Source organism: Strix aluco, chromosome 2 (genome assembly GCF_031877795.1).
Source record: "Strix aluco isolate bStrAlu1 chromosome 2, bStrAlu1.hap1, whole genome shotgun sequence".
NCBI classification, from domain to species: domain Eukaryota; kingdom Metazoa; phylum Chordata; class Aves; order Strigiformes; family Strigidae; genus Strix; species Strix aluco.
In genome coordinates this window covers 43,347,714-43,363,418 of record NC_133932.1, presented here as the reverse complement: position 1 = coordinate 43,363,418, position 15,705 = coordinate 43,347,714, and the positions used below count along the sequence as shown (strand labels likewise).

General features: G+C 44.8%; 1 protein-coding gene across 1 annotated transcript in view; it reads left to right on the top strand.

Moving 5' to 3' along the window:
• The first annotated feature begins 6,477 nt into the window (after positions 1–6,477).
• TSPAN7 (tetraspanin 7) overlaps positions 6,478–15,705 on the top strand; it is a 103,674-nt gene continuing 94,446 nt past the window's right edge. The window contains exon 1 of the mRNA XM_074814560.1: positions 6,478–6,636. Coding sequence (XP_074670661.1) covers positions 6,556–6,636 — 81 coding nt within the window. The 5' untranslated portion in view covers positions 6,478–6,555. The remainder of the gene's footprint in view (positions 6,637–15,705) is intronic.

The window sequence follows — 15,705 nt, the reverse complement described above, 5'->3', positions numbered from 1 at the left end:
TTCCAAAGCTGGAGGAAAACACTGCAAATCCAAGCAGTTGTAACTGTTCAGAATGGTCTTGGCTAAAAGGGTGCAAACACTGTTGCTGCAAGGCTCTTATGACTGACACAAATAATCCAGTGTCTGCAGCTGGGGCAGCAGACTAGGAGCATCCCAGGCTATAGGTTTTTTAGGGTCGTCCCCCAGGTATGGTGGCTGCTGTCGGAGACAAGGTACGGGGCTGGGCAGATCCTTGCAGGTGGCTAGGCTGACCGCTCTCTTACCCTGGTGTTTTGCTGGGCACAAAATACCGCACAATATGCAGACACTTATATGTCAGTCAGGAGTCTGCATCTATCACATAAAGGGATAGCTGCACCTACTTAACAGAAAAGATGCAATTTGCTTGCCTGCCCCTACTTCTGTGGACACTTATAAACCCACGATGACAATAGGTAACTTCTGCCAGTGCTGGAGAATAGGCCAGGATCCCCAGTTCTACCTGCATTTGCTTCAGGGCAGACTTAGGAGGAATCTAGTGGAAACAAATCACAACACCATTAAGAAAGGAAAAAGGAGGAAAATGTAAACAGCATTGAACGCTATGGTGTTCAAATTTTAAAGAGCAGCTCCACCACGCTTCTTGACAGGAGCTAAATAACAGAAAACCATGGACAAGGGGGACCTCACAGATGCTTCTTAACCCCTCACATGGATCTTTCCAGAAGAAGAAATTATCTAATTCCTCCCAAGGTAATTGTAAATTATCTACTGACCTTAAGAAAATGTTCAGATATTCCAAGGACACCAGGACAGAATCTGGCGCTGTTATTCAGAACTCCAAAGAAAGAAAACAATTTTAAAAAACAGAAAACACAGAGTGTGACAAACCAATCTGAGTGACTTGGCAAATGTGCAGGGTTAAGTGTCACTTTATTGCTAAAGATGAAGATTATAAAATTGTATGGCTCCATTTTTCTTGCTGTGTGTCAAAACTCCTGTCATCTGGAGATGTAATAACGCTTCTCCTGAAATAAGATAGATATGCTCTTTGTGTATTTTTCTGCTTTCTGACCTCTTATCATTTCCAGGTTCTCCACCCTTTCTCTGTAAATGCTGGTGATCTTAATTTATCCTGTTGTGGTAGTTACAGTTTCACTCCCTTCAGAGAGGACACTTTGCATAGCTTTGGAGTAATCAGGAAAGTCATCACAAGCCATCAGAAGTGCCTGCCTACAAAACAGCTAGAAACTTCCCTTTTAAATCAAGGTATTTCCTGAGAACTTATGAAGAGTATATTCCCAGAACTACAGAATCATTCAGGTTGGAAAAGACCCTTGGGATCATCGAGTCCAACCATCAGCCCTACTCTACAAAGTTCTCCCCTACACCATATCCCCCAGCATCTCATCTAAACGACCATTAAACACGTCCAGGGACGGTGACTCCACCACCTCCCTGGGCAGCCTATTCCACTGTCTGACCACTCTTTCTGTGAAAAATTTTTTCCTAATGTCCAGTCTGAACCTCCCCTGTTGCAGTTTAAAGTCATTCCCTCTTGTTCTATCACTAATTACCTGTGAGAAGAGACCAGCACCAACCTCTCTACAATGTCCTTTCAGGTAGCTGTAGAGAGTGATAAGGTCTCCCCTTGGCCTTCTCTTCCTCAAACTGAACAGTACCAGCTCCTTCAATTGCTCCTCATAAGATTTATTCTCCAGGCCCTTCACCAACTTCATTGCCCTCCTCTGCACTCGTTCCAGCACCTCGATATCTCTCTCGTATTGAGGTGATAAAAGCCAGATATTACATGCCTGCTCTGAAGAGAAATGGGATAAAGGACACTACTCACTCCCTCCTGCCTCCACAAGGTTGGCTGGCTTTTGGGACAAAGGTGCTCAAGCTGCAGAAGAAACACTGCAAGGAATCAAGATCTTCATGGTCCCCATAGCAAGGAACAATCCAGGGGCACACAAAGATCACAGCATGGCAGAGCCCTTTCTTTATCATCTAATAGCTATTATAAAACAGCACTAAACCAAACATGGCAAGTAGATATATCTAGTTGCCATCTGGCTTCTGGGAGAACTGAGCGTAACCTTTACCTCAGTTAATCTCTGTATCAGTTTTGATCTTGCAACTGGTTAGTTTGTGTCATTAGGGGTATAAAGTTCACTCCTTTTACCACTTTTCTCTCCTAAAATGACTTCTTTTTATTCTTATTCCCTTGACATCTCTTTTTGGCCTAACACAAAGGCATACATATACTCACCATAATTCATAAAGTGTGATGTGATTTCCTATAAAGCATCCTAAGACTTTCTTAAAAGCTCTAAGAAAGTTTTCTAGTATTACTACTTCTTCCTCTGTAATCACATCCTGCTTGCTTACCAGTTTGAAATGGCACTATGTTCTCAAAACTGCAGAGCCATCCCGCAAGCCCTTTATCCTGAATTGGTGCTGAACATGCATTTTATCCTAACTCGTATCTGTTGCCAAACAACTGAAGCTGATGTCTGTATTTTCTCCCTTACATCTGTGCTGCTGGAGACTGGATCTTCATCGGTTGTTGTAAATCGGCATACCTCAGTTGACTTCCTCAACACTACATTTGTCTCCTTACAGGGATTCTTCTGACAAATCACTCTCTGACATGGGCTGTGTACCCTCCAGGGCTTCCTCGAGGATATATAAAGCCTGAGACTTCTTTAGAAGACACATTTTGGGGCTTGGGCCTGACAGCTTGGTCCCGTCGATGCACCTGCCAAAAGCGTGCAGCTACTAGCCATGTAATGAACTGGCTGCTGTGCAAGAGCTCTGCTTTCCTAGGGCCAAATGCAGAGGTGTTAGTGGGACCTGTACAGAGCCGTCTGAACTCACCCGAGACACAGCAAGTGCAGCAAAATTACCACTTATTTTTCCCTCTGCTTTCTGCATTTTGCCAAAAAGTTTTACTCTGCAATAGACTGATGCAGGCTGCAGGTACTCCCATCTGAGGACAGCTGCTGGCAGGCAACATGGACAGAGAAGAACAAGAGAAGGAGAAAAAAACCTCAAACCTCTGCTCTGCAGGGAGCGAGTGTGGACTATAAACCTGAATGCCCAATAAAGGCCAACAGAGGTTGTGGCCTTTACTTTCAGCAGCACCACAGGGAATCCGGGGAAGGCCAGGGTAGGCATGAAGAGAAGCAAGCCCCACATTTAATTACACCTCCTATAACTGCAGAAGGGTGCCAGGCCTCATCACACCTGATACAATGGCTGTTTACATCTTTCCACCACTTTCCCCAGAAAGTTTCTATTTAACTATCAAATAACCAGTGACAGCTTCAGGTAAGGATAGAAGTCCTCATTTTCACTTTCTGCAATACGATGCTCTCCTGTCATGGAATGAAGGGGGTTCTTCTAGACTCATGTTCTGCAGACAGACTTACTATGAAAGAGGACATTCCCTGTGCGTTATGAAGAAAAAGGAGATCATGGGCACTGATTGTGAGAAGAATCCTCTGCAAACTGCTAGTGTTTTAAAGAAATATTTTTCAAATGACACAGCTAGGCAAAAATGTCCTGTTTTGAATAACTGCAAGAATGTTCTCTCTGCAGGGAGATGTGAAGAGCAATTATGTTCCCAACTTTGCAAACATGGATTACAGAACTGAAAATGTATTTTGCTTCAGGAAGATTTGCTTTGATTTTGTTCAAGAAATACTTGAAAATCTGCACTCCCAAATCTGCAAAAATATGATAAAATAATTTTAAAAGGTACATGTGGTTCCAATGCACACATGAAGGCTAGCAATTGTTCAGTAATTCCATTTAAGCCTAAATTGTTTGATGGCTTGACGCTCTTGTCATATTTTAATGGTATTTTCTGTAATCAGCCAGATTTATGTCCAGCTCCATTCAGACATTCTCATTTTTAACCCAGAATTTGCATCTACGTCCAATAAAGTATATGCTGCTTGACCACATGTCTAAAAGCAACTCAGCGTTCCTCCAAAGACAGTCTCAGCAGGAGACTGTAGGTTCCAGTGGAGATAACATGGAGTCTCTGTTTCTCAGTTCATCCCCTCTAGGGACTGACATTTGTGGAGGAAGGAGCCGTATTTCCTGATGTGGATCTCTCAACCCTCTGTTTTCTCTCTGGTTCCCTGGTGCAAAACCCTCTGAGTTTTAACAACATTGTGAAGGGACACTCTGTAGGCATCTATGGAGTTTAAATCCCCAACACATCCTTGTGAGAAGACTCAGGGGCTGTATCTCAAATTAGGCCCTACAAGATGGAGAGACCTAAAATCACGTGCTATTGGCAAAAAAATGTGAGTCTTTGTCAAAATCAGCACCTACCAAAATAGCCCTACATGCTTTCTGTTGGCTGGATATTTAAATTCCGGTTGATGCTACATTTTGTTTCACACTTTCTTAAAAACACCTGAAGGGGATGGGAAGTATAACCATAGCTACTGAAATAAATGGTTACAGTTTCCTGGCCTGTGACAGCAGCATTTATCTTTTCTACAGCCCATGTGTGTGGGGCAGGAAGAGAAGTCTCTCCTGCTCTTGCTTAGCTATTTTCTGTCAAAAATCTTACTGTAATTTTGGTACAGTGAATATTTATAACTGTTGTTAGTGTCAATATAATTTTTTGCAGTTACTGCACTTATTTACATTTTAATGGCCAAGTCAATAAAGATTTATGTACCTGTCATCTGAATTTTCCACAGAAGTGGTGAATGCTTCAGAAAAAACAGTATCTCCTGCAGAATACTCCCCCCCCCCCCCCCCCCCCCCAGCATCCTTTCAATGCCTTCATTGTTTCGGAAAACAGTAGGATATCCATTAAAATAACCAACTCTTAAAGTCATAAGTCAAACCCAGCAAAATCTTGCAGCAGTCTTCATGGCAGAACTTCTGCATATTACAAAAGCATTTGCTCAGGAACCATTTTTTCTCTCTCTGTTTTTAAACACTGTCCCTTGAATGGTGAAGTCTGGTTTATCACTTTGATATGTCTCAGCTGCACAAACTACACTGTTTTTGTAGCTTGAGGAGATATGATGCTTAGCATTGACCTTGTTTCAATTTTAATGCAGTAAAAGTTATAGTTCGGAGCAGTGCTCGGGGGGGCATGCAGGCACACCGCTTAGGAGGGCCATGCTGTGCATAGCCTCCTCCAAAACATGAGCTACAGAAAGGAAAACCTGAAAGCATTCTCTCCACACCTGCTCGCAGGCTTTGCGCAGCAGTTCAGGCTGCCAAGGCACATGTGCACACCCATTCTGGCCATGCTGTTCTTGAAGGCAACCACACCACACGTCTCTTTTATTCCCCCCCAGGGGAGGCTGGCGAGACCCACACCGCTGCTCTGCTGCTGCCAGGGCTCTGCAGGATCAGCTCCCTTTCCATTCCTAGACTAATATGGTTATTTCTCTGATGTCCATCCCTTGTTGGATTTCCTGGTGGGCTGGTAGCTGCAGTTGGCAATAACGAGAAGCAGGCTCTCTCCAGCGCTCTGTTCTCTCTGCAGTGTGTGTTGCCAGTCAAGGTGCTGGCAGAGATGAGTCGGGTTTGTTGCAGCTCAGGGTCTTGTACAGAAGTACAAGGTTTCTGGTCAGTTTAGGCTGAGGTTCAATGCCCAGATTAGTTTTAGGATAGAGTTCAGATTCAAGGCTGAGGTGAAGACAAGGTTAGAGATCTGACTCCAGCAGCATCCCAGCTTCATGACCTGCTCTTGCAACATAACATTCATAAATCCCAGTGTCTCAACCCAATCCCTTGCACTAGAGCTGCCAAAGACAGACATGTCAGAGATGCAGAGCTGGAGGAGCCCTGGCCCCTCAGATGGATTCAGTGCAGAGCTCTGTCTTTTAGGTACAGCCTGGCTCACCCATACAATACGGCTGCAGCCGAAGCGCTGTTACACCCGTGGTATTTGCTGTGGTCTCCAGATCCTTGTAGCTTGAATAGGAACACAAATTTTCATCATGACACTGAAAGCCATTTTCTCCCATGCGGGCAATTCCCTGTCCAGCTCCGACTTTCCAGGTCCATCTCCCCAAGCCCCTGAGCAGGACAAGTACTGCCTGTGAGCATCTCCACAAGAAAAAGGGGTGGCCAGGAGGGAGGAGGGGTGTGGGGGGCTGTCTTTCACTTCGTCTTTCAAAACCTCAAGCTCTTCCTCCCCACCCCCACCCCCCCTCCCCGAGATATTCCAGCCAATTTCAGCCCGGGGGCAGAGCCTGGTGCCCTGCGGTCACCCCCCCCTCCCCAGTCCCCCTGCGGGCAGATGAAGTTACAGCGCGGCCGCCCCCCTCCCCGCGCCCCGCAGCGCCCCCGCGCCCCCTTGCGCAGCCCCCGCTGGCAGCGCCCCCTGGCGGCGGGGCGGTCTGCGGGCGGCGGCAGGCGGCGCGGTGAGCCGGGCCGGGGCGAGCGGCGCGGCGGGGCGAGCCCGGCGCTGAGCTCACCTCCCTCCCTCCGCCCGCCTCCCCTCCCTCCTCCTCCTCCTCCTCCCTCCCTCCCTCCTCCCTCCTCCTCCTCCTCCTCCCGCGCCCAGCCTGCAGCCGGGATCTCAGTATTATGGCATCGAGGAGAATGGAGACCAAACCCGTGATAACGTGTCTGAAAACCCTCCTCATCATCTACTCTTTCGTCTTCTGGGTGAGTGCGGCGCGGCGCGGCGGGGCGCGGCGCGGACACCAGCCGGACGACGGGCAGGGCCCGGCACCCCCGCGGCGGCCGCGGCCCCCACCTGCCCGGGGCGGGCGGCGGGCGAAGGGGCTCCGCAGCGCGGCTCCGCCGGGGTGGCACCGATGTGCCGTGCGGGGACGGAGCCTTATCGATGCCGGAAGATACGTGTGTGCATACACAGAGAGATGCGCACACATCTATAGAAATTTTTTTTTTTTTTTTTTTTGCCTCTTCTTGCGGCGGTCAAATACCCCCGCGGGGAAGTTGCAGGGGTCTCCCCCGCTGCCGCGATGGCCGCCCCCTCCCCGCCGCCCCCCCGGCCGGCTGACCGGGGAGCGGGGACTGCGGGGCGGCTCCGCCGCCAGTCACCCCGCTGCCTGCCGCATCTCCAGCCCGCTGCGGGGCCCGGCGGGGTGCTGCCCCCGGCCCCCCCCCCGACCCCCCCCGGCTTTTACCTGGGCGCTGATCTCCACCGCCGCCCGGTGTATCCGCCGCGCTGCGTTTCGTAACCCGGCTCAGGCTCCCGTAAACCATTTTTGTGACCCAGATACATTAATTGAGTTGCAGTGATTGACTGACGGGGAGCCGGGTTTTTCAGGCGACCCCGGGGGCTGGAGGTTTTCGCCTGTTACTCAGCAGATCCCTGGCATGAGCAGCGTCTTGTGGCGGCAATCTACAGATTAAAGACCTTTTAATGGTACATGGTGACAACATATGATAATGGCCCCACTGTGTGCTGTTAGAGACCGTAATCTGCACCTCATTGATACAGTACACTGAAGCGAATTTGTCACTTCCTAGCAAGGGAAGCTGGATTGTGTATTGTCGTTTTAATAGCTTTATGCTGTGAAAAGTGTCTCTGAGACTGAGCAACTCAAATTTTCATCATTCTGCTTAAAAATGCATTCTAAACAAAGAATTGCTTATTCATGGAAATAATGTTTTACATCTTGATAGTGAACATATGACTTTAACTGTTTCAACTTTTAACTTCATAGGCTTTTTTTTTTTAAAAAAAAAAAAAAAAAAGGCATAACCAAAAGTCATTTCACTAATCCATATTTATGGCAGTACTTCTGCATTACTGACCCCACCACCCCCCAGCATTTAACAGACCTCCCCCCCACTTCTTTTTTAACAATTTTGGTGGTAACCACAGCAGATGTGTTTGATGACTGAAATGAATAGGAAGCCGGAATCATCTGTTGTTTTTTTGTTGGCAAGTCGATCCTTCACGCTAGTCTCAAGGAGGTAGGTTGCTAAGTTTATACACTTGCCACAGTTTCAAGATTCGTCCTTTCCAGTCCTCTGTTCTCAAGAGATCTTTAAGAAACCCCTCTTCTTTCTGTGATTAATGAGCAACTGCAGGAGCTCTGGTGAATTCATGGTGTCTTTTTCAAATTGCGTCTTTTTTAAAAGTGACCGCTGTATCTGCTGTAGCCTGAATAAAGAGAGGACTTAAATCAGCATGCCCGTTGAGCTAGCACATTTCATGAACGCTAATCTCATTAAAAAAGAGAGAATTGTACATTGAGCCAAGCAGCTGGCTAAGGGCATTTGCGCCGTAGGCTGTCATGATGCCAGGCCAGGTTGACAGCTGGGACCTCGTAGGGTAAATAACACAGCTGAGCTCTGGTTTGGGCTACAGCAATGTGTCTGTGCTGGTGGGGTGTTCCAGTGCAAATTCTTTTCCTCTGAACTGTCTGTCAGGCTCCTGTGTGTCACAGTCTTCTCCAAGGGTATTGCCCACTAACGTGGCGCTTCCAGTTACTTAACACCCAACAGCTGTCAGGGTGTTCGTCTGTCCTCTTCCTTGAGCCTGGAAAAGGAAGAAGAAAATAAATGGTTGGAGACAGAATCCTGTAACCATGAGCAAAAGAGAATGAATTTCTTTTCTGTCATGCTTGCTGTTGCATCTGGTTTCACAAGGCACCAACCTAGGGACACCTAGGCAGCTCTCAGTGGGAGAAGCAACAAAGGGCTTGGCAAAGGTCCGGAGCAGTTGACAGCAGACCCTAAGTCTTTGTCAGTTGTTCTTCCTTATAGCACAGAAGAACAAAAACTAATTGACATTTCTGGCCCCTTTCTGGGCTTTGAATCAACCAGTTTAGTATAAATTGGAGCAGGCTGCACCTATTGCCATGAGTAAAGCAGAAACATGCAATCTGGCCGTAGCCTTGTTTTCTTTTTACAGGCAAGTTTGAGAGCTGAGGGATGTGCAGAGTTGTCTCAACCCCCCTCCATTATTTTCTGGGGTGCTTTTTGTACTCTCACAAGCTTTTGGCTCCAGAGTCAGTGTAACTCAAATTCGATCCCTGTGAATTCTCAGAGCTGAAAATACAGAAGGAACTATTTTAAAAAATTGTTTCTTGGACTTATCTAAATACCAGAAGGAAACCATGCCAGTGCCACAAATGGCTGGTTTGTAGAATTTTATTCTGACGACTTCCACACGTTTTTTGGAGAGGTTGTAAGCTTATTTCTGAAGGAGAAAGCCCTGTGTTGCTTAGCTGCAGTTTGTACAGGTTTTTTCTAGCAGTGGGGATGGAGTTGCAGTATAACACATGGAGGAAAGTCATCCTGTGACAGGGAGGTATGTGGTGGAAACCCTTTGGATATCTGGCCAGGTGGTTATGGATTCTGATGTGAGCGAACGGGGAGAGAAGATGCTTCTTTGAATCCAGTGAGCTGTTCTGAAGTATCCAGAAGGACTTATCTGTGTTTACATTGTTTATAAAAAAAGAAAATCTATGTACGCAGAACGTTCCTATCATGAGTGATTATTTGTCAGGGTTAAATATGAATTGCATTTGTATCAATGGGTGAGATATATGTAGATGAAGGCTTTTAGTATAAGCATTAAATGAGGCTCCACTGACTACATGGGAGCTGCAGGGCGGTAATGAAGAGACATGGTTCATTCAAATTTCATACTGCGCAGCTTGTTCCCTTCCAAATAGGTTTTATTTAATGGTATTTGTTATTTTGATAGCTTCCTCTCCTCCTCCTCACCGCACTTCCCAACTTCTTTCCGTAAATGTATCAACATGGTAAAAAAATTCCATAAACAGAGATAACAAGCTTTTTATGTGCTCATATGTATTGTTATTCATAGTACACATTAAATGCCTAGGGTTACCGCTTTTGGTCCTTAAGGGACGTAGTAATAAAAATTCAACAGCCATTTTTTTCCTAATCAGAATTCTGTACTGAATGCATCTGGTTTGGAACTAGTAGATTAAAAAAAGGCAATAAAAACACTGCTTGGCTGTTAGCTATTTTTATTTTTTTTTCCTTTTGGGTATCATAAATTGCTTGCTTGCATAGAAATCCGAGATATAACCTGTCTTGTTTTTAAGGGAAGATGAATTTTGGATCAGAATTCAAAGTGAATTTTTCATAGGGGAGTGAAACATTTAAACACACCTCAGTACCTTATATGTATCTAGTTCTTCAGTGATCTTATGTCTTAATATGTTTGTATACTTAATATTTCATTGTAGGCTTTGAAATACATTTTGTTATCAAATTAACAGCCTGAGTCAATGTGTTTTGGGAGGGAGTTTTAAGGGTACATGCACTGGTCCTTCAAGTTATAGGGCTGCAGAAAATGTGTTTCATCTTCCATGCAAAGCTTGTTGTTGCCCCAAACAGGCACCACAGCAAAGTGATTAGCTTCCAATTTTAGGCCCTTTGAGACACTTGGCACTCAAATGAGTGCTTTATGTGTGCTGTCCTTCTGGAATGGGGCTTTCATGCTGTTAATGTAATAAAAGTGTATAAGTAGAGTTTCCATTCAGATATTTTTCTAAGGAGAATCACTGATCTGAAGAGCATCTTCCGACCAAGATCGATGTTTTGGACACTAAATTAGGTTCTTAGAACTTGGCTTGTCTTTTACTATGTGATAGAATCAGAACTAAGATACCTATTTGCAATACTAGTAGTTTAGTTTTCCAAGTTTTTGTCACTTGGAAAATGGACCTGTGCATCCTAGTGCAACCCCTTGGAGGTTAGCAGATGGCAGGAGAGCCGTGGACCCGAGTGCAGTGTGACAGGTAAGAGTCGCTTGGCTGCAAGGCTACAGCTGGCGCTGTGATTTTAAAACAGCTTGAAATTGCATGTTTCCATATCATTCATCTTCTTTCAGCCAGTTCTTCTGATGGCTGTGGGAATCTGGTGTCACCAGCATGGATGGCTCAAGTGGTCATAAGATGGCTCCATGAAGGACGAGTGTCTCAGGATCCCTCTGGCACGGGGGGCATGGGGAGAGCTGGTGTCTGCTTTGGAGAAGCAGCCCCCCCATCTCCCTCTTCTCTCAGGCTTCCCTGAAAAGGAGGTCGGGGGGGGGGGGCTCGGAATAGCTGTGGCATCGGGGTGGGCAGGTCCCAGTCCTCACGCTGCAGTGGTACAGCGGAGGTGGCACCATTTAGGAAGCTCACAAAGCCTTTTTCTGGGAAGTGCATGAAACAAAGAGCAAGCGCAGTGGCCTGCTCTGTAACACAAATTTATGGCTGAACTGCTGACCCATCTTCAAATGCAGCCGTTTGAGCTGTGCATTATAATATGGGATTAAATTTGCCTGTCCCTTTGAGTTACTAGTGGCATTAGTCATCTTCACCATGAATGTCCAGCTGGGTTGCTGAAATTACTGTTTTTCGCCTCAAAGCTCCTTTCCAGAACTTCTTTCTGCATTGGTTTCTGCATGTGTCTGGTTTTTATAATATCTCTTACTTATCATGCTTATGTTTTTTCTTTTAAATTTTGTTAAAATATGTTAAAAGACAGTTTTAAAGGAAATACTTTGAGAAATGTTTTAGCTTTCCCACGTGGCTTAAATTGCTCTATCTTTTGGTGGTTCCATCGACTGCAAAGTCATTATTGCTATATTTTTGCAGAGAGATCTTATTGTCTGTACTTAAGTTACCTGAAATCCAGAAAAATTACTCTCAAAAATGCACAATATCTCCATCATGATGGATTTGAAGTACTCCATTGCTTAGGCACAAACCTCATGCAGTTGCCTCCTTAAGTCAGTTGTTGCCCGTTCTGTTCTCATAATGACATACATGAAAGATTAAAGATAACGGTGTTCTCTTGTGAGCATAGCCCAAGGTGAATTCTGTTGGCTAAATAAATAACTAAATTTAAAAAAAAAAAAAAAAAGAAGCTAGATGGTGTTTAAAAACATAGCTCCAGAATCAGTTTTCTAAATTCCCTGTTGGGGTACTTACCCCACTTGGCTTACTTTTGTGGGGTTTTTGGTGGGCTTTTTTTTGTTTTTATCACAGCTGTGGTATAAAACCTCCTTAGTGACAGTCCTAATGGAGGAGACCCATGCCAGCGTGACAGCTCTGGTAAGCATGAGTAAAGAGAGGATAAAGCCATGACTTCCACTTGTGCTCTGTTGCGAATGCTGGGCTGTTTCTCGCAGGTGTGTTGGGAGGAGGTACAGGGGCAGTCCCTGCCTGCCCCCCCAGTCACCTGTGGGTGGGATGGTGTGAAGGGAAAGCTGCCGTGTGGCATCGGTTGTGCCTTCAGACATCGCGAGGATCTCATGCTGTTCTCCTTGGCAGGGAACTGGGTTTACGAGTGTAGTCAGCTTGTGTATTTTGGAGCAGAGGAGTTGGCAAGTTGGTGTAGTTAGTTTTTGCATTGTTGACGCCCATTCATGTTCTGAAAATTGTGTGTGTATGGTACAAATTAGCATTGTACACATTGTACGCGCACACACATTGTCATTTAAGGGAGTAATTGACTTTGCTGTTGGTTAAATGCTCCTTCTTGCTGTTTGTGTAACTATGCTTACGTCTTGATGAGAAACCTGCTACAATAGAGTTTGTATCTGGACAGTTCTATAGTTTGGGGATCGTAACTTTTTCACATTAACAGGTCAGTTTGGACTGGTGAAGAGGGATAGTGGGTGACCTGAAGCATTTCAGTTATTTTTGGGAAGACAGGATGCATTCATAAAACAAGCAGTGGCAGAAGTCCTTGCTCTTTCACAGGTGATGGGATAGGGGTGTGGTAGAGTACAACTGTGTGTGTAGTAAACACTTTAGCTGTTTAGTGTTCACTCCTGCTCTAAGCAACCTGCTGTGTGGCCTAAACAGTGTAAATACAAATTCTAGGGAAGGGTTCTGGGGAGGCTTTGTTAGCACTTTTCTGTTGAAAAGGCAATAACGTCCATTTTCTTGGATGCTGGTTCATACCAGCCTTGCTCATCAAGGAAACTGAGGCAATTATCATAGGTAAATCAAGGGAATTTAAAATGAATCCAAGAATCTGATTTAATCTCTGATTATGTGACTATTTATCAATTCCCTGTGTTGTCAGGGAGGTAAATTAGGTTACCTGGTACTGCTAGTTTTCTTCATCTCTGGATTTCTATCATTGTTTCTTCGGTTGTTGCAACTGTCCTACAAATTTATGTGCCAATGAGTTAATAGATGAATATCTAGAAAAGCTCTTTGTGCATGTGAACTTGCAGAAACATCACCTTCAATCTTTCATGCGCTCTTTAAGTCCAGTGATACTTGTTACAGGGGCTCCAGCTTTACTGTAGTACTGAGTCTGTTCTGCATCCACCGAATTTGTGGGTGAAAATCCTGTTGACCTGTGTCTTGAAAACCTATGTGAATCTTTAGAATAAAATACAAGACTCCAGAGGTGAGTACAGAGAGTAAATGACAGTTACTGTAAGGCCATTTTTATTTGCATAATTTATTTCTTTAGGCTCATGACTTTTAATTAACATTTAATCATCTCTTGGAGAATAGATCCTTCACATCAGTAGAGCAGGCCTCTTTCCATCTTAGCTCTTTCACTGTGGTGGGCAGATGGCTTATATGTTCTGTCTTTATAACAGTTCTGGGTTATGAGAGGGAAGCATTAAAATTTCTCTTGTACTAAAGGGACTCTGAAGCATGGCACGCTCATGTCTTACTGGATTATCGTTATTTCATAGCTGAGCTGGTTCTTTGAGCTCTGGGAGTAGGCCACAGGATTTTTAGGAGCTGTAGTAAAAGAATGGAAGTGATGCTGTAATATTAATTTTGCTGTAATTTCCATGCAGTGTTTTGCAAGATGTTTTCCAGATGTTCTTTTTTCATCTATATGGTTCTGGAGACAGTGCTAAAATCCTTAAAGGAAGCAAGTGTCCCCACTTTCCTCTCTGTTTCTTGCTTTCTCCATCTCCCTGAATTGCCATGCTGAGTTCAGATGGTGGCAGGTCACTGTGTGATGCCCACAGTGACACCCTCCCGGAGGGCAAGCTGGATGCACCACAAGGCAAGAGGACTCTGTGGAGCAGCCCAAGCTGGGTAGAGGGCTGAAACTGTGTCTTGGCATCATTTATTTCTGGGAGTTATTTGCTGTGAGCTTTGAGAAAAGGTTGGGTTTGATTTGGGCTGCATGTGGATTTGGATGGATCAGGTTGAAATGTTCTTTTTTTTATATTTAAGCAGGTTTTTTAAAGACTTTATTTGCTAGGAGAATGTGATGGTGTGAATGATGAGGTGATGGACTTAATCTGCAAAAGTCTGTGAATCTTGGAGCAGACCTAAGGAAAAGGTTGGAGTGTGTATATGGTGCAGCAGAGGAGGAGATGAAGAGGAGAGGGCAAAACCCTGTAAACATCATAGGAAGAGAAGCACTTACATTTCCCTAAAACTGGGAAGTGAAGGAAGCCTCTGCTGTATGACCCTTATAACCACTCAGTGCCTTAATGCCTTTGAATAGAAATGAGCAGCTCAGACCGCTGATGCCACAGGATTGAAGTTATCAGTGAAGCGAACAAGTTCTTCAGGGTCTTGTTCCTGACCAGATTAGAGGTACTGCTTCAGAGAATATAGTACATGGGAACAGAAAATTGCACTGAACGCCAGGAGCAAAGTCTGTTTACAGCTCACCCCTAGCACATGAGAAATTATTCTTATTGCAAGGACCTAAGTACATTCCCTGCAACTGAAGTTTCAGCTAGACTGTGCTGATTTAATCCTTTGGTAAGTTTTAAAAACATTTATCATTTGGACGGAGTTTCCAATGGGTTGGCCTCCATCTGGCAACAACTTTGAAGTGTTTAGAAAGTTCCTTTCAGCATTTTTGGCAACAGAATATGAAAAAGTGCTCATTTTGTATGTTTCTAAAAATAAATGGGAGCTATATCAAAACCTGAAATTTTTGCTGGAGGTAGTCTGCTCATGGATGGAAACTCTCTGTAATTCAGGAAAAACCTAAAAAAATGAAGTTTTCAAAGAAAGAAGAATTTCCTGAATATGCCAGGTAACATCAACATTCGTTTTTGCAGCTGGACTTGAAAATTAAGGCCAGTTTATGACATCATGGGTTGTGTCATGGCATGTGTTGAATCCATCCAATTAGGTAGAATGAAGGCTTGCCCTTTTGGATATCTGTAGAGTCCGTTGGCATCAAAGTCATATCTGGGGCTTGGGGCCCAACCAGGGTTAAAAGTCTGTAGCAGGGATGGGGAACCCAGAGTCAGCAGGCCCATGCTGTCTGCGAGGATGTACGCCTGGACCGAGATTTTTATCCACGTTAGAAGATAACCTAAAGGTGCATGACAGTGTGCAGCTTGCCTGGGGTTGTCCAAATGTTCTACTCTGACCTCACCAAAGAAAATGCAGAGAACATTGTATACAGTTTATGGAAACATGTGCAGATCAATTCCAAAAGCTATTTGAGATTGAAGATTGCTGCAAATTTCCTGTGGTGAAGGGGAGGAGGGGGAAGGTCCCGTGATTTCTCTTGTGTTCCCTAGTAGTCTTCTCCAAAGCATTTTCATTATAACTTGCTGTTGCGACCACTGCATCAAAAGACAATCAAAACACCAGAAATCTGCCAGGAAAGTTGTGGCTTTTATTCTTGCAAGAATAGGTTAAGATAAAAGAGAGGACACTTTCCAGGTAGGTGTTAACAGAAGGAGAAAGATTAAAAGGTGGAAACTCAATCCTTCTGTATGAGGTTCACTTCAATAGTACTTAACATCTAGCTGGCTCTAATTAGGCTTGGAATGATAAC